Source organism: Procambarus clarkii, chromosome 59 (assembly GCF_040958095.1).
Source record: "Procambarus clarkii isolate CNS0578487 chromosome 59, FALCON_Pclarkii_2.0, whole genome shotgun sequence".
Taxonomy (NCBI): domain Eukaryota; kingdom Metazoa; phylum Arthropoda; class Malacostraca; order Decapoda; family Cambaridae; genus Procambarus; species Procambarus clarkii.
The window spans coordinates 18,787,053-18,806,919 of NC_091208.1; the positions used below are offsets into that span (position 1 = coordinate 18,787,053).

Genomic DNA, 19,867 nt, shown 5'->3' on the forward strand with positions numbered 1-19,867 from the left:
TCCTGAACCAATTATGTGCCTCTGTAATCCTTTACACCACCGCCCACGGGATGGGATAGGGTGCATAATAAAGAAAGAAATTGAATTGACTAATGTCTTGTTAAAGCAATATAAGTACTCAGGAGTTATAGCGTGTTGTGGGGTGGCATCCTGGGCGGGGTCAGTAATTCGACCTGGAGTTGGGGGCGACCGCGATAGAAGCCTAACGTGTATGAATACACTCTGGCTTCCTGTCCCCCGACACAATGAATTATAATTATTATTATTATATAATCATTAAGTGAAATCAAACGTGCGTGGGTTACATTGTATTGATACGTGTGTTACAGGATATTATGCAATGTTTGTTAGACCACAGAACACGCACAGTAGAGCAAACACAACTAGGTAAATACAATAAGGTGAAACAGACAAAATAGCTTTTATAAACAAGTTATGATGAATAACTTGATTTGTTTACTTTACCAATAATAATACAAATTCCCCGCTATGGAAATGTATAAACTCGGAGACCCGTGTGTAGTGTCATAGACGCCACCCACAATAAGAATCTAACACCCTCGTCGTCGCGGCGGTTCTAGGGGCTTGCGCGGCGTCCGGCGCGTCCCGGCCGCCGCCAGCGATGCTCCCTTCTGGGCTCTATCATATCTACATATAAAACTGTGTATGGAGTCAGCCTCCACCACATCACTGCCTAATGCATTCCACCTGTTAACTACTCTGGCACTGAAAAAGTTCTTTCTAACGTCCCTGTGGCTCATTTGGGTACTCAGTTTCCACCTGTGTCCCTGTGTTCGCGTACCACCCGTGTTAAACAGTTTACCTTTATCTACCCTGTCAATGCTTCTGAGAATTTTGTAGGTAGTGATCATGTCTCCCCTTACTCTTCTGTTTTCAAGTGTCGTGAGGTGCATTTCTCGCAGCCTTTCTTCGCAACTCATGCCTTTAGTTCTGGGACTAGCTAGTGGCATATCTCTGAACTTTTTCAAGCTTCGCCTTGTGTGGATAAGGTACGGGCTCCATGCTGGGCCGCATACCCAGGATTGGTCTAACATATGTGGAATACAAGGTATACATTCCCGAGCCTACTGGGCTCTATCATATCTACATTTGAAACTGTGTATGGAGTCTGCCCCCACCATATCACTTCTAGTGCGTTCCATTTTACTAACTACTCTGACACGACGTCTCTGTGACTCATTTTGGGTACTCAGCTTCCACTTGTATCAATTTGTGCGTGTACCGCCTGTGTTGTTGCCCGAAAACGCATTGCGTAATAGTGGCTTTAGGCATTGTATGTACTAGCTCTATCTATATATCAATCCATTAATGTAACATCACTTGTATGTATATACCTTACCTGAATAAACATATTTATTTATTTATATTTAAATAATCCATCCGTGTCTACCTGTTAATTCCTGCTACCTGAGAATTTTGTGTCTGGTGGTCATGTCTTCCCAAGCTCTTCTGGTATACAGCGACGTGAGGTGCAATTCACGCAGCCTTTCCTCGTAATTCATGCCTCTTAGTTCTGGGTCTAGAGAAATACTTATAATCTTTCACCAGCTTTGTCTTGTGCTTAACAAAGCATAGAGGGCTATTACTCCAGGATTGGTCTTACATACGTGGTATACAAGGTTCTGAATGATTCCTTATACAAGTTTCTGAAGGCAGTTCTGATATTAGCCAGCCTCGCACACGCCGCTGATGATATTCTTTTGAAGTTTCAGGAGGACAGGTTTGGCGTGATATCAACCGTGCATTTGTGCTTGTTGGATGATTGCGTACTAGTGCTTGTGTGTTTGCCTAACGACGTACGAACTTGCATGTGCTTGCTTGGATGCATATAATGTCCCAGCATTCATACGCCAAAACCAGTAGTCAGATAGTACCTAATATCACATAATATAATCAATGTGCTCGTGATTATTTTATCCAAATGATAACAGAAGCAGAAAATAAATGAGCTCATATGCTTGCATCTAAGCTCTTGGAACTAATAATATTTGTCAAGGAAGTTTTAGGGCGTGTGTTGAAGGTCAGAGGGAGGTGTTGGTTGTGGGGGGCGACTGTGTCCCCTTGTGCGTGTTCCCCTTGTGTTAAATAGACTGTCTTTATCTACCCTATCAATTCCCTTCAGAATCTTGAATGTGGTGATCATGTCCCCCCTAACTCTTCTGTCTTCCAGCGAAGTGAGGTTTAATTTCCGTAGTCTCTCCTCGTAGCTCATACCTCTCAGCTCGGGTTCTAGTCTGGTGGCAAACCTTTGAACCTTTTCCAGTTTAGTCTTATCCTTGACTAGATATGGACTCCATGCTGGGGCTGCATACTCCAGGATTGGCCTGACATATGTGGTATACAAAGTTCTGAATGATTCTTTACACAAGTTTCTGAATGCCGTTCGTATGCTGGCCAGCCTGGCATATGCCGCTGATGTTATCCGCTTGATATGTGCTGCAGGAGACAGGTCTGGCGTGATATCAACCCCCAAGTCTTTTTCCTTCTCTGACTCCTGAAGAATTTCCTCTCCCAGATGATAGCTTGTATCTGGCCTCCTGCTCCCTACACCTATCTTCATTACATTACATTTGGTTGGGTTAAACTCTAACAACCATTTGTTTGACCATTCCTTCAGCTGTGTGTGTGTGTGTGTGTGTGTGTGTGTGATATATTTAATGATAACTGCAGTGTGTGTGTGTGATATATTTAATGATAACTGCATTATTTATTTCTATATAACATATTCTTCCACTTTTGAGTATTTCCACTCAAAGATTTCCTCTTTGCTTCTATAGTTGCTTGGGTCAAATATCTGTTTCTTAGCAAAACATGCTTTCTAACCTAAGATGTTGCTCTTATAAATATGTTTTAATAATCAAGTTGTATATGCTCAGATATTTGTTCTTGATTCAGTTTTCTTGTACAGTATTACTTCATACGATGAATGAACTCATGAATATGATTTGTGTGTGTGTGTGTGTGTGTGAACGAAAATCCAGTTCATGTAGTTTTAACCTATGATCCTTCACTATGTTTCATCCTATAGGCTAGGGCTGGATGAACTACGCAGCAGTAACTACACTCCCAGTGAAGCTATTTTCTCGGGTCTTTATGCCTACCACGTAGCCACAAACACCTGGACCAAACTGAGAGATGATTGTTCTGGCAACTCTTCTGGTCCTCAAGACATCAAATCACGCATTGGCCACTCTATGCTGTTTCATAGTGTAGGTTTACAGGGTATATTGCATTATTTGTCATTTACTAATTGTTGCTTCAAATGGACTTTTTGCATTGATGTCCCATGTTTTAAGCTTACATTGCCATTTTGAGTGTCAAAACCATTAGACAAGTATACAGCCTATGTTGTGAATGATAAGCTTTATTATGGAATCTAACATTGGTGGTGAAGATATCTTTCACCTCAGGAGTTGTCACACTATATGCATCCTAATATGGTTCATAAGAAAGGCTAAGTTTAAAATTAAAATGTTGATGTAAAGAATACCACTTTTTTTTTTTTTTTTTTTTTGAGATATATACAAGAGTTGTTACATTCTTGTACAGCCACTAGTACGCGTAGCGTTTTTTGCCCGAAACGCTACGCGTACTAGTGGCTGTACAAGAATGTAACAACTCTTGTATATATCTCAAAAAAAAAAAAAAAAAATACAGTAATTGCAACATTCTTGATCCTGATGTGCAGTTTAACAACAATATAAAATGTGATACTGTACAATGCTGAAGCTTGGAAGTCATGGAGATATGTTTGTATTGTATTAAGTATCACATTTTTCTTGGAGAAAATGGGTGGGCATATATCAGCTTTTGAACATGGAAACCTACAAGTGCTTCATTAAGGGATAATTAAATAATGTAGTGTGGAGTCAGCTCAGTGAAATTATAAGTTTAGTTTCAGTTGTACTCTCATAGGTAAGACTAGAATTATTTATATTAAATGAGATTATTTCACATGCTATATATAGTATACTATAATACAAACTATACCTATGAACAGTCAAGATAAGAGAGTTACTTAATGAATTACTCTATTTCCAATATTAACCTAAACTAATCAACATAACCCATCATGATCTTATCCTAATCAAACCAAACCTTGTTTAACTCATCTAGAAAGTTTGGAAAAGTATGGTGTCTAGGAGCTAGCAGGAAATAGAAGGACTAGAACAGATCCGGTAAGAATATTGAGCCTCAAACATGACCCTTGAAACTGTCTGCTATGGTGCTGGGCTTCAAATGACAACCAAATCAGAAAAGACACCAACATAGACAAGGGATGGCAGGGGCTAGAAACTACTGGAATGAATGTCAGGTCACTTCATACTATCAAGAAAATGCCTAAAGATGGTGATGAAGGCTGTCTTCATACAAGCACCAGTAGATCTGGGCTAAAAACCACTGACATAAAGATTGATGGAGAGCCTGGAAATACCCCACAAAACTTCCAGAGACCAATCTTATACATGAGTAGAAGGCTCAGAAAGGAAGAAGTTAGGTCAAATAGTAAACAGGGGTTGAGAATCTGAGTAGAATCAGTCACATGGAAGTTAATGGAGGCAAACAGCCCACAAATCTCTCTAACTTTGCCAATACAGGCAACAGTATCTGAACTAGAGGAAACCAATAAGTTGTCTTCCACTTGGTTCATTTGAGACAGTGTGTTCAATGTAAAAATATCATGATTGGAAAACAAAGCCACATTAGCAGAAGTTTGTGATTCCACATAGATGCAAACATATCCACATTAGGCATGCAAAAAGGTATACATTTTCTACTTAAGGAGGCCTTGTCAACCTCCCATTATCATCCTCTTCAGATGGAAATGGAAGAGGTCATCCATAAGACGTTACTTATCCTCATGAAAGTGAATTGCCAAGAGGAAAAAAAGCTGTGAAGTCAGATGAGGTGTTATGGCCACAGTAAAATACAACAATAGAAGAGACAAAAAACCCTCCACAATTCAAACAGAGAACTACGGGAACATTCGGAGTGAAGCCTTGCGGAAGTGCCCCCTGGGAGAGAAAGAGAGAGATGCTTTCAAAGTAATGCATACAGCATCTTTCTCCCAGCATATGAAGATGCATCATCTCCAAACATAAATGACCCAAAAAATATTTGGTAGCAGTTGGAAACAGCTCAACAAATAGCACTGGGTGCGTCAATAAATAGCACGCGACAAAACCAGCTGTCAAACAAAGGAAGTGGTTCATCACTTTCAGCCAAAACCAACTCATAGGGAAACTATGCAGGCAAAATTGAGACTCCTAATGAGCCGCTCGAAAACCTGACGCGAAAGTTGATGCTTCTAAAACACTAACCGGATGTGGGAAGCCAACTGATCCTTGTGTATATTTGGCAGATAGACTGGGTCACCCCTTGTATCCCAGATGAACCCTAGTTTTACAGGTTCATATGCCACCAAGCTCCTTGGGTGTGTTATTGTGTTAGTTTTCTGGTTTTCGAATGATGTACCCCAGATCCATGAATATGTTACTCGGTTTTCCTTGGGGATTTTTTTTTTTACCCTGGGACACCAGGGAGCTTTGCCTTCTTCTCTTAGCATCACATCTTGCATTTTTATATTAGTTATTTATCTATATTGATGTAGAAAGAAGCAAAAAAAGTAATTTAATAATATTTATTCAATAAATTTTTAAAGTAAAGCATAATTTGCTTCTTGAGCAAGCAGTCAAGTGTTTTAACTTAGCACTAGGTTGTGGGGACTGGGAAGTAGAGGACATAATATCTGCCCACTCATGAGATATTGTATTTGAATCACAATGCATCAATTTGATAGTCTGAATTCCTGCCCCACTCACCCTCCACAAACTCTCATATACACATTGACCAATTTTTAAGTTTCTTGTACTTTCTTGTACTGTACCTCTTTCGAATTTTGAAAAATTTTGCCTATAGCAAAATCCTTCCTGATTTTAAGGCTTCCATATGTGGAAATTATGGATTTTTGTGGTTATTCTGTACAGTATATCCATTTTAAAGGTTTATGTAATATAGTATATTCATATTTAAAACGGCATATTATTTTCTTCTGCAGGGAAGTCGTCAGCTCTTCATTTTGGCTGGTCAGCGAAATAAGGAATACCTGACAGACTTTTTCATGTACAATATAGACACAGATACAGTAAGTTACATAAGTGATGGAACACGTAAGGACTCCTCATCTGTGCCTGCTGCTGGCTTTACTCAAAAGGCGACCATAGATCCTCACCTTAATGAGATACATGTTTTATCGGTTAGTTATTTCTCAATTGTATTTACTATATAACTTTGTTTCTAGGGGCCCATATGAAAATATCCCTGCAAAAAAAAAAGTGTAATCCCTTTGGTATGTGTTAAAATGTAAATTCGTGAAACTCATGTTGATGTAGCTCTAGTTAGAAGAAAACCCAGATAAAAAGAAATGTAACCAGAGGTCTGCAAGGAATGAAAGTACCGACTCTCATGAACAGATGTGTGATGATGGCATGATATAAACATGAAAGGTCAAGCAGTAGAGCAGTTGGAATAGAGAAGTATATGTATTGCAGAGAATAAGTCGCAAGCATTGCATACATATAAACTGAAAGTAAATCGACAAAGTTTTGGCCCATCCTGGACCATTAAAAAGTTTTCAAGTGTTTTGTTTGGAGAATAGAGAAAAAGAATTAAAAATATGCAAAAATGTGAGAGTCCAAAAATCAATGAGTCACAAGATTTTAGAATGTGTACCAAGATGCTTTGCTCAGTTTAAATGAATGATTGATGAAGTGCATGTAGTAAGAGTGCAGGAAGAGGGGATGAATGTCAGGAAGATGGAGGAATGTGGTGAGTTAGTGTACAAGTTCATAAGGCTTGAGGGGCTAGGTCGACAATTTCTCAACCTTCCTCAAACACTCATAATTTTTGTGCATAGTGTACGTGATAAATACTCCAACTTTTCATAATGGATCAATATCATAACATGAACAGGAAAAAATACAAGAATGTTTTGTTTTAAAAACTGAAAATTTCACAATTTCAAATTAAGCTGACGAATTTAATATTTCACCAATTTTTATTTTATTCATTATGGGTTCTGAATGGCATATAATATTCATTTTCCTTAATATAAATTTGAGAGTATAGTTTACTGTAAAAAAAAAAGTTAGTGTGGACTTCAAAATATGCACAAAATTTAGACGCAAAAATTTACAACTTCCAAAGTTATGGGTTTATGAATAAATGCCATTATGGAAACCTTGGAACTAAAAACTATGCACATAATATATAAAAATGTTGAGAATCAGTCTCAAAACTGGATTTTTGACATCGTCTCAAAGTTGAAATTCCAGTTTTAGAGAAAATTGAAGTTATTATCGACATTGTCGTTATTATCGAAGTTATCAACAACGAATATGGTAGTTCTAATTCATGAATGTTCTTGTATGTTCTAATAAACATTGCTTGGCATTCATACTTGAATATGTGAAAGTTGCAGGTCAATATGTGTTGAAATGGAGTCAAGAAAAAATACCCCCACTCTTCCCATAAAATAAAAACTAAATATTTTGGGATGAGGATAATGGGTTAATAAGGATAATAAGTATACTTTATATAAGTGAGGCCCGTATCTGGTCCCCCATTTATTAATATAACCTAAATATACAAAAAAAAATAGTTTTAAAATCTGTAAATAACTCAGTCAAAAAAAATTAAGAGTGACAAGTTCTGCCACCTGTGGCTGATTTACGTGTTGACCAATTTCATTCTATCTTCACATCCTTAGTGATGGATATGTATTCTCCAAGATTTAGAAGCCACAACAAAATCAGATGAGAAACAAAGGAGAGGAAAAAAAATCCCATTAAAAATAAGAGTGTTGGACATTGGTGGAAATAACAGACATTGGCATAGGGCAATGTATTTATATGATATATAACAAAATACAGTATTGTAACATACAGTACTTACTCATTATTATTTGTGTTATCATGTAATACTCAGCAATGATAGAAAGGTACCAACTGCATATCCACTTTGTGAAGCCTTCTTACTACAGTACTATTCTTCTTTTGTGCGTCGGACAGGTGCCTGCATCTCTTTATTACTTCATTATCTCACGGTTCCATTTAACAGGAGCTGTTCTCCTTATCATCAATTTTCTTTTTTTAATCCTATAAAATCCATTTCTTAACATATTGGGATGAAACTTTCACAATGCTAATGGCAAATAATTGGAGCTGCGTTTAACATTTTCAATAAATTTTCATATAATTTAAATATTTTTTGAACTCCTGGCCCCCTTAAGCAAGAACAATGCATGGGATCAGGTAATTGACAAGGCATTGATTTTAAGAAGAGAGTGAATCTATTTGTTTTGTAGTATATATGTATAATAGTAATATATAGTAATTGTATTCATTAAATATACATAAGAAGATATTACAGTGGAGCACCATACACTTTGTGAAGCAGTGATTCTACTGGAGTATGTTGCGGATTGTTTAGCTATGATGCTCTATATTGTGGATAATATAATGAATAAGGGACGGCTATTTTTAATATTTGTAATTTTTTTTTCCATATTGGCCCCCATTTTTTTTACTGGGTGATGCTTCTGGAGTACTGTAATGATGATATAATTGGTTTTATTAACATTTTTTCAGGGCCTTAGTAAGGACAAGGATAAAAGAGATGAAAATGTTCGGAATTCATTCTGGGTGTATGATATATCTCAAAATAAATGGTAAGTTTTGCAATTGCTAAATGCATTCTGAGAGTTATTTGGTAGATATTAACACCTCCCTAATAGGAAACTCCTAAGAGGGAATAAGGAGTTGAGGTTATCGATAGATTGTTTTTAATAAAAGTACAAACTTGTCATAATTAAAAATGTAAGCCATTTTTAATACTTGCAATCCAGTGATGCTATAGTGTTCATTCCAAAAATTTATGCTTGTATTTTGACAATTAAAAAATGTGTCATTAACTCTATAAGTGAATTTTGTATCATGATGCACACTGTTCAGATTTCATGCTTCACGTGGGGGGGGGGGGGAGCTCAGCAGGCAGGCCGTGCCGTGGGCAGGTCCTCAGCAGGCCGTGCCATGGGCAGGTCCTCAGCAGGCCGTGCCGTGGGCAGGTCCTCAGCAGGCCGTGCCGTGGGCAGGTCCTCAGCAGGCCATGCCGTGGACAGGTCCTCGGCAGGCCATTCCATGGACAGATCCTCGGTAGGCCATGCCGTGGGCAGGTCCTCGGCAGGCCATGCCATGGGCAGGTCCTCAGCATGCCATGCCATGGACAGGTCCTCGGTAGGCCATGCCGTGGGCAGGTCCTCAGCAGGCCATGCCGTGGGCAGGTCCTCAGTAGGCCATGCTGTGAACAGGTCGTGCTCTTAAGTACCCTGTTGAACTCTGTGGGTGTTGTTGCCCATACTGTACCTTCTCATGTATTTGTAGTAATTTCTTTTGGAATCTAGTGGTACAGTAACTTTGTTACAATATTAAGTGAATATTGCATATAACCCTCCCCAAGGAGCAGCTGTTGTGAAAAGAACATATGTTATTGATGAAGTTACATACAGCTGCATTTGTTGTGAAAACTTGGGGAAGATAAGTTGATTATGTAATAATATATTAATTTTTTAACTAAAAGAAAGACATGACAAGCTATTGCAGGCGATGAGTCACAATTACGTGGCTAAAGTATGTTGACCAGACCACACACTAGAAGGTAGAAGGACGACTATGTTTCGGTCCGTCCTGGACCAATCTGGACAATCGACTTGAGAATGGTCCAGGACAGACCGAAACGTCGTCATCCCTTCACCTTCTAGTGTGTGGTCTGGTCAACATGACAAGCTATTGAACAAACTGAAAATGATTACTCTTTTAAACATTCATGTGCAGCAATTTGCCAGTTCATTATACCGGATTCACTTCAGAGAGTGGCATGCCAGAAAATCCTAACTGTGAATTAATATAAAAAGTTTATTTAAAGCCAAATGCCTGCATTAATTATTGGGCTTTATGAATTACTGTATTTGTAATTTTTTGCTGAAATATTCATTGCTAGTAGATAGGTTTAAAATCTTAAAAAAAAAAGGCATCTTGCTTTATGTAATGGGTTATTGATGCAATTTCACTAAAGAAAATACATAATGTAACATTTTGGGAGGCTACTGATAATGGAAAAGTTTTCATAATTGCAGTTCATTGGCAGATAAGAGCTGTGGAGTGAAAGATTTGTAGGAGATACTGTATAGTTTGGCTAAAGGACACTGCACAGTGGTGTAAGAATAACATGTTAATATACCCAAAGTGGATGGTTTAGCTGAAGCTGATTCTGCATCTTGAAAGAAAACAAGAATGTTTAATCTTAACCCTTGTGCATTCCCTCATTTCTTCATTTAGCACTAAACCACTGTGTATAGTAGGGCAGGCCGAGGCTTAGGACTCTCACAGGAATATCTCTTAAAAGAAAGAGAGTATCAGCAAGTACTATAAATGGTTATTCTTGGAGTTAAAATATTGTGTAAGTAGTAGGAACACAAAGTAAATAAAATTATACAAATCTGAAGCAAATTATATATAATGAAATTATTCCAAGTTTAATCATGTTTTCTTTCTTCAGGTCATGTATATATCGCAATGAGCAGACCGGGGAGTCATATTGGAGCAAAATGCAACATGTAGAGCCCTGTCCTCGATTCGCTCACCAACTAGTCTATGATGATACAAAAAAGGTCAGTGCTGTTTGTTGATGGGATGACTAATTTTGTGTAAATATCATATTTACACAAACTTGTTCCTTTAAGATTTCCTTCTCCTCGCCTCTCTTTTGCCTATTTATTGCCTTCGCCTCCTTCCCTCATCACAATCGACTTGAGAATGGTCCAGGAGGGACCAAAACGTCGTCATCGCTTCACTTTCGAGTGTGTGGTTTGGTCAACATATTTCAGCCACGTTATTGTGATTCCTCGTCTACATGTAAATATCACAGATATAATGACCAAACCACACATCAGAAAATGAAGACATGACGATTTTTTATTACATGACTTGATAATGGTGCAGGATGGACTGAATTGTCACTGTTTCTTAATTTTCTGATGTGTGGTTTGGTCATCGTATCTTCAGCCACATTATTGTGACCCATCGTCATCATAGATATATGCAGCTGAAGTTTGTGAATATTTTTTTTTTTTTAACCCTGAAAATGAGGCTGTCATCAAAATTTTCATCTTGCCTATGTAAGGGAATGTTCACCTTGGATGGTTTTATATTTTATTTATTACATTACAAGATGTAGTGTTTGTGTTGAATAACTCAATTTATGTATATAAAATTGGCAAAAGCAATGATTGCGTTCTCTATATAGGTCTACAATGTAATAAATATGTACACCTATTGTACTCAAATCTGTTCCTGACATAACTCAAAGAAGTGCTTTGTAACCCATTGTTTTGCTGCATTTCTGTTGGGGAATGTTGTCCATGATTCCCTCATCGCTGTTACAAAACGATTGCAGAAATTTTTCATGATCCTTGATTAACTTTAGTACATCCACATTTAGTTATTATAACTATATTAATATTATTGGTGTATAAACCAGGTAGTAATAATCATCAAATGACAATAATTGCAGAGGCCCAGCTGATTAACAAATAACAATAATTGCATGTCTAGAGTTAAAAAAATGGTGTTTATGAGAATTTTCATTCATTCAGTTTAATAAGGAGAATTCTTCAAATTATCTCTGAAAGGTTTATATAAACAGAGGTTTTATACCGACACTTAAAGATTCATCATAAGATCAATAAAAAATGGTAGTCCAAGTGAAATTTGGCTAAAATTCAATATTTTAAAACTGGATAAGTTTTTCCTTCATATTTATCTATTTATGAAATGCATAGTTTCATTCGTATATTTTTTCCTAGGTTCACTACTTATTTGGCGGTAACCCAGGTAAAGCTTCTCTTCCCAAGATGCGACTGGATGATTTTTGGTCACTGAGACTATGTCGTCCCTCAACTCAACAGCTTTTGCACACTTGCGTCCTCCTTATCCGGAAACATAGGTAAGTGTGTATTCTAGCTTGCTAAAATTGGTTACGTAAAGCTTTGTCTCTGACTTATCCGGTTTCATGGCCCCTGGTAAAATAATGTTTGTCCACTTCATTAGCTATGTTTAATTAATCCTCTTCATGTTGTGAGTAGAGATGTTTATAGAATGCTGCAACACATATGGTGCTAGTTTATATTAACAGCATAATATTATGATACAAAATAGTATACAGTGTATATGGATGCATGATTTGTGTTGTCATGTAGTGAATGTAGAATAAAGGTGAAGTATGACGTTTACTAACATAACTGGCTAAGCACCCTAAACAAATGAAACAAGAAAAACTCGTTCAAAGTTTTGCTTCTTTTAAAATGCCATATCTCGGTAACCAGAAATGAATTTCAGGTGATTTCTAGTTTTAATTGTAGCTTAACCACTGCACTGGGCCACCTGACATAACACTGGGTATGGCGGTGTGCCACCCGACTCAGGAGCGATGTTAGGATATCATAAGATTCAAAACGCATACGCGGAACGTTGGTTACGAGATGGGTGCCTGAGACCTCCATTGAGTGGCAGCCATCTTGATAAAATTCCCAGCATGCCCCAGGGCCATGGGTTGGCTCAGTTCTGAGTGAGCAACCAATCTCCTGTTGGATGCGGTGTCGAAAGATCGCTCTCCGTTGATGAAATTCAGATCTTATGGTTTGAAGAAGTTAAGAATAGTGATATTGATGAAGCAAGGCACGATAAAGACTTAACACAAGTGTCGGATACAAGTGATAAAGCACAGATGAGGATACAGATACAGAGAGCATATCCAGTACAGGGTGAGCGCCTGGTATGTTGCGGCCTCCCGGGCCATCTCCCTCGCCATTATTATCACCATTTGTGTCATCTCCAATTTTTGAAGAAAGTGATACTATAGATGAATTGTTTTCTGGGTTGTGGTGATACTTTTGATACAAGTAGCATAGTTTAGTCAGTGTGTTAGTGGCTTCCATGGTGGTGGTGGTCATGCCAGCACAAGGAGCATGGGTGAATTTACAAAGGAGGGCTGTGATAATTTTGCTCCACACAAAAGCACAATTTGATGATATTGAAGTTGGTGTTGAACCCACTTTACCATATACAGGTGAAGATGAGTGAAATTGAATATTTTATGGCTTATTTTGATGAGCCATTCATACCTTGCGATGATATCGAGGCTTAGCGTCCCCGCGGCCCGGTCCTCTACCAGGCCTCCTAGTCACCTAGGTTCATGCAAAATCATCTTGACAAAACTAACAGGTTTGCAATGCAACTGCAACTTATTGCAGATGGTTTATTACATCCTTCACGTATGACACGATGGAAGGACACCACTGTGGCTAAATTGTGTGTTCTTAGCTCTGTGTCTTCCTATTAAACATTCCATGAAACACTTAGTACAGGATTATTGGAAAAATATTTGCGCTGTTCCAAGCCGTATTCAACAACTACATGTCATGAGACAGGTTCCTGATATTTCTAAGGTGCCTACACTTTGAAAACATTATAAATGTTGATAAAAATTATCAACTTTGGAAAGTGCCAAAAGTGTTCAGCGATACCAGACAAAAAGTTTGCGATTACTTTGTACCAGGACAGAATTTTGTCATTATCTTTTCCTAGATCTTTTTAAGACTACCTTACACTTCACAAGCTTGACTACATACCACCTACAGGAACTAAAGCCAAAGGTGTATGTGAGTGCATTGTTTGCAAGTGCACAGAACAAAGAAACAGGAAGTGGAAATTTGTGTGTACCTGGTGCATCATGTGCAAAGTCGCGCTGTGTACCATGGACTGCTGTTTTGATTATCACTCACTTCCGAAGTACTGAATGTGTAATACAGTGTATGACTATGTAAATAGTGTGTGAGAGTGTACATAGTTTAAATACATTGAATATTGAACAAGTAATATTGCGACAATAAAAAAAAATTGTGGACACATTATTGACACAGGTATCACAGTTCCTTGGAACATTATGAACATTCTACTGTGTACCTATTGTAAAGGACACACATGTGCATCAGATATGATAAAAGAAGTAATTAGAAAGCATTGAAAATGCATTGGAAAAAATTCATGAAAATATATTTATGGCAACTCGCGAGTCTTGAATCGCCCGCACGACCGCCTCTGAAAGCTTTCTGTATGGGCGAACACGTATTGGTGACGTCACATCGCATCTTCTCCACGTCACCACAACCAGAGTAAGTTTTTTTTTTTTTAATGTACATGTTCAGGGAAGGGATTTTAACAATTTACAAAAAAAAAAAAATTGGGGAGGACGCTTCAATTTCCGTGCACCACCAGAATGTGGTGAGGTGCACAAACCGCGCAGCACGGAGGTTAAAGTATGTTTCAATATTAGTACAGTAAAGTTAAATTGATAAAAGTCAAATTAAATAAGTCAAATTAGGACAAATTTAATTTTGTTTTATCAGCTTTCAAATGGTGTTTTGAATAAGAGAATGAAATTCTATTGTATATATTGTATTATTATTATATTAGTTTCTACAGCTGTCTTGAGTAATCACCTTTGTTACTTTTTCTCCCAGGTTTAGTGAATTAGCTCGGGATAACTCGGTACTGGCGCTGAAGTACCTTCAGACGAAACTTCATAATGCCGTTGACCATACTGACCCACAACAAGTGCAGGAATTCCAAGCACTTGCCACAACGCTCTTTCAACCCCACGAGGATTCAATATATGGTCAAGCACATTCTTTATCAGAGGATGAAGACAGCAGCTCAAATTTATTTGGCACCGACCTAGGATGGCAACATAGTTCTCGTTCACAATTATTTGATCAACTAACTCAATTTTTCCCTGAGCACATGACACAGCCCAGAGGGAATCTAGTAGATCTCATACCTTACTGATCTTCATCACTTGATACGCTATATCTTGGAAAAGTAGTAATCACAGCCTTGGCATATTCCTTTTATATACAGTATATATATTATATATATATAATATATATATATATATATATATATTATATATATATATATATATATATATAATAATATAATATAATATATATATATAATATATATAATATATATAATATACAGTATATAACAACCAAAAATAGAATTCCTGCCCTGTAGACCAGTATTCACTGTGGCCTGTTAATACTAGATTGTTTTTTTTTATCTGCAATATTTTCTTTTTAATACATATTAAAAAGTAAAAAGTCCTCAGAATATTGAGCTTCTGTAAGTTGCCTTCAACTAATATATTAGTGCAAATCTAGTTTCTTTGTAGAGTACTGTAAAGTAAATACAGTACTTTCAAAACCAGTCAGTTTATATATTGGTCGTTTTAAATTTTCTTCAGTACTATATAATAAATAATTTTGTTTACTTTAAAATTTGCTTATTTTGGTTGAACTTTTCATTTATGTAATTATTATCTGCTTGATTATGTGGGTAAGTGTATTCCCTCTCAGACTCATGCGTGCACGCGTGCGCGCGCACACACACATCCACATATACATACACATATACATACATATATACATTCACTCTTAAATACTTTTGTAATAGTTAGAATGTAAATACTTAATTTTTAATGTGAGATGTTTACACTTTTTTCTAGTTGACCCATGATATTTTTTCACATTTACCTAGCATGTGGCATGTTTATTTCTTGGAGTGAGTACACAAGTCCTTTTCATCTACAAATCCCTTCACTAAACTATCACACAGAAAGAGGCTATATGTGGCAAAGAGGTGCTAGACTTAGACAGTTAATGATTAAATTTAGTAGTAACTTCATTTGCCATTGAAGGCAAATGAAGAAATAAAACTATTGAAGGATAGTTTTATATTTAATGACGCGGCAAACAAGAAATGACGATGAAGTGAACTTAACACAAGGACGTATTTTATTTCTGGTTTTCACTAGTGCAGATAGGTCAGCCATACTGCTCGTGTGTGTGTGTGTGTGTACATGTGTGTGTGCGTGCGTGTGTGTAGTGTTTTTACCAGTATGGATTACTGCTGCAGTAGATGGACCAGCCACGTTTGACTGTACAGTTGTTCCTGCAGTAAGTGGGCTTGTCATGCCGATTTCCTGTGCTCCTTCAGCGCAGGTGCAAGTTGCCTTATTGTTGGACCAGAGTAGGAATTTCTGGTAGCAATTGAAAATATAGTCATAACAAAAAAAGCTATCTTTACAAAATGAAAATATTTTGGTCATTCACTGATAAAAGGGTTTAAAGTTCAAACACCATTTTACTTTTTATAATACTGTTTCTATAATTTTGGGAGGAAATTGAAATTGGAAAATAAATACGGTATTGTGTATATCAAAATTTTGATTAGTTTAATAACTCGTAGCAAAATATTAAGAAAAGTGTCATCACCACCTATCATATTACTCATACTTATTGTGTTAATATTATGAAGATATTCATGTTAAAGTGGATAAGTTGATGATGATAATACTCGCATTATAGCTAGCTTAATATCCAATGACATATGTAGTTTTAGTGTATTACTAATGTGAAACTATTTAATTATTCTGAAGAAAATTCGTGCATTTTTATTATTTTTCTTGAATGATGAGCCAAGAAGTTTCGTGCATGTTCAGAAATTTATCTTGTGCCACTTCTACTTATGAAGTTTTTTTTTTTTTACTATGAAGGCACTTCTTAACATGGCAAGTTATCTCTTTGGACAGATATTCATGCATACAGAAAAATTGATTAAGGGCTGAGCACTTGATGGACTAGCCAGTGATACAACCAAAGATCACAACAAGTTTTATAAATATGTTAAACTTTGTGTTCCTGTTAACTTGTTATATTTCTTTTGTTAATGGTGCATCATTCCACAGAAATGTTTGCTACTTATTGTACCAAAATTCATATAACCATTAACAACTAATTACTTGTTCATGGGATAGCATAACTAGGAAAGTACTAATGCAGTGTATACATACTAATGATGACAATGACCACAAACTAGTCTAACTCCCCGATATGAAACATGCTATTAATTGTCTTTCTTTTATACAGTGCTTTTATATGACCATTGTCGTCTGAATGTACATGAAGGACAGTTATAGTGCATACTTGATTTATGGAGGCATTCTTTAAGCCACAGATGTGGGAACCTGTCATACATACGCCATACTAATATTTTTGTGGAAACAACTCTGGTATGTTTTGTCTTCAGAGGTTTAGGATAAGCTGCCACCTCTTCCTGAATGATTAATTGGTTGGAGTCATATGTGAGTGTAGTTTCTCACAGTATAGTGGAGACAAAAGTGCAACCTCTGTATATAATGTTAAAACTCTTACATTGACTTACCTTCCCCAGTCATTCATTAGGTGTCCATTTTTCTATGAATAGGGAGACTCTTACGAAGAAGTTCAATCAAGATTGTCTTCCCTGAAGTGTTTCAATGCATTCATTAATATTTATCATTTTATTTACAAAATACCATAAAACTAAAAAATTATGTTGATTTTTTTTTTTTTTCCCCTTTTTAATAGGTGATTGGCTTAGGTGATTGTTGTAATGAGAATGATTGATGTGTATAATTGTATAAACATTCTGTACATAATACACTTAGAGAATATCTTGAATAAGCATATATTACGCAGATGTTTCGACATTTCTAAAATTGCTCTTATATAAGCTTATGACTTTTATCTCACGTATGGCTTTTGACCCTGAATGAACTGAATGTTCTTTAATAATAATAGGATAAAGCAAGCCAACTGGAGTTGTTTAATTGCAGAAATATGAAGAAAAGCAAATACTGTACTGTACTTGCTTCTCTTCAGCTTAAGTCAGCCATTCATTCAACTGGGTATATTGCATTTCCTGAATTCTATACAGTACCAAGAAAGATGGTATTTTGTGGTATACTTGATATTGAAAAATGGTTGAATATTGCAATACTGTACGGGGAAATAATCATATCTATATTTGTATAGATCTATTGGCCTGTACCCAAGACCATATAAGTAATATTTTATGAGCCAATTATTTATACATATTAGTTTTTCAAATTAAGGTTCAAAGGGATTGTTATAAATTCCAAAGTGTTGTGCTTGTGTTTATAAACCATATTTGATGTTCAGTCATTGTTTGAATCATAAAATAACAGTAAATTTTTTTTGTTAAGTCATTTGTATTTTTTAGCAGCAAAATGGATTAGAAGGGCTAGAAGTATGTATACTAAAAGACAGCAATTAATCAAGAGAATAGTTGAAAAATAATATTTGTCTGTTTACATGTGTAGAAATTAGGTCTGTACCTGGGCTATAGATTAGTCGTGTGTCATGCACAAAGCTGTCACCGAGACACTAACGTAATGGTTGCACCTTAATCTTGGCACTGTTATAATGCCATTTTCACAATATGTACTGCACACTAAATACTGAAATGCAATCTTTGATATCACTGCAGTACTTGATTTATATTAAATGTATAAATTGGAGTAGTTTAAGTATACAGTATCAGCAAAAGATTAAGAAATTCATCTTACTATTTTTCTAAGGAAAGAAGCTAAAATTCCATTAACCAATCTGTAATTTCTACCATACAAAGTGATTTATTACTGTATAGTGCAATATTTCAAAATAATTTTTAAACAACTTCATTCCATAAGCTCAGAAAGTATTGTCTTTTATGAATGAACTTTATAGATGTATTTTAATTAAGCCAAAAGTTCTAAAAGTGTGTTAGAATGTCATGCAGTGTTTCTAAGACGTGGGAGGACGAAATGAGTGTGCTTGTCGATTTAATTGTAATGAAAATGTAACTGTTGCAAACCTTTTCTTATAATTGCCCGTATATAACTAGGATTGTGTGAATGGACTCGTGGTGGTGTCTCTGAAATATTAGTATTGTAATACACACACAAATACATGTTTGTAAATATTTGTATATCAAATACATTGTATATCAAGTAATCTCACAGTTTGGTTAAAAGTACATTTTTTCTGGTAACCTTTTTTTCTCCATTTTTATTCTTGTACTCTAGTTCTAGGTGGTGTTCTAATCTATTTTCTCATCCATTACATCACCTATTCAGTATATTCTTTTTTCCTTGCATTTTTTCCTTTATATGACTTGCCCTTTATATGTTTTTCAATAATTCTTCTCATCTCATCTTGTAAGTGTGCATGCTTGCCGAAGACTGTCCTCATTCTTCCTACACTGGAGTACATGCTGAGTGCAGCCCACATTCTATCTCACTTGTATGCATGTCAAGGGCAATCCTCATTCTTTGTCGCATATGTACACTTGTTGAGGGCAGTCCTCATTCTGTGTCGTGTTTGTACACTTGTTAAGGGCCGTCTTCGTTCTTTCTCACTTGTGTACACTTGTTGAGGGCAGTCCTCATTCTTTCACACTTGTGTGCTCTTGCTACATTAATACTTTAAAATTTCCACAGTCTTGTCTCCCAATGCAAGTGATTAGTGAGTTCTTCCCTTTTACATTGGCCGTACTTGAATGTGGAATTCTTTCACAGAGGTTTTAAAAAAAGTGTGTTTTTCCATGTGTGTGTTTGTTTGCATTTGTGGGATACATTAATATGCAGTACTGTACAGATGGACAAATTTATTTTCAAGTATGTATGTGCCTTTTTGTAATATATAAATACAAACTAATATCCTTTGCAACTTGAGGAATAACCCTGGCTATCAAGAGAGGTTAGTACAGTCCCAGGCTTTTTGACTTGCAAAAGCTATAGGTGTTGTGCTCTACTGCAATTAATATCCTCCCCTTTTTTTTTCCAGGTT

General features: G+C 36.4%; 2 protein-coding genes and 1 long non-coding RNA gene across 3 annotated transcripts in view; 2 read left to right on the forward strand and 1 right to left on the reverse strand.

Moving 5' to 3' along the window:
* LOC138353681 (uncharacterized) overlaps window positions 1-19,867 on the forward strand; it is a 310,023-nt gene that overhangs the window by 227,835 nt on the left and 62,321 nt on the right. The gene's annotated exons all lie outside the window — the stretch shown is intronic.
* The window catches only part of LOC123768127 (uncharacterized), a 111,958-nt gene that overhangs the window by 77,006 nt on the left and 15,085 nt on the right, over window positions 1-19,867 (reverse strand). The window lies entirely within an intron of this gene.
* Window positions 3,006-15,053, forward strand: LOC138353679 (muskelin-like). The gene is made up of 6 exons (XM_069306893.1): window positions 3,006-3,230; window positions 6,080-6,277; window positions 8,670-8,749; window positions 10,636-10,747; window positions 11,942-12,081; window positions 14,657-15,053. The coding sequence occupies exons 1-6, from the start codon at window positions 3,021-3,023 to the stop codon at window positions 14,979-14,981; spliced, it is 1,065 nt and encodes a 354-aa protein (XP_069162994.1). The 5' UTR covers window positions 3,006-3,020; the 3' UTR covers window positions 14,982-15,053.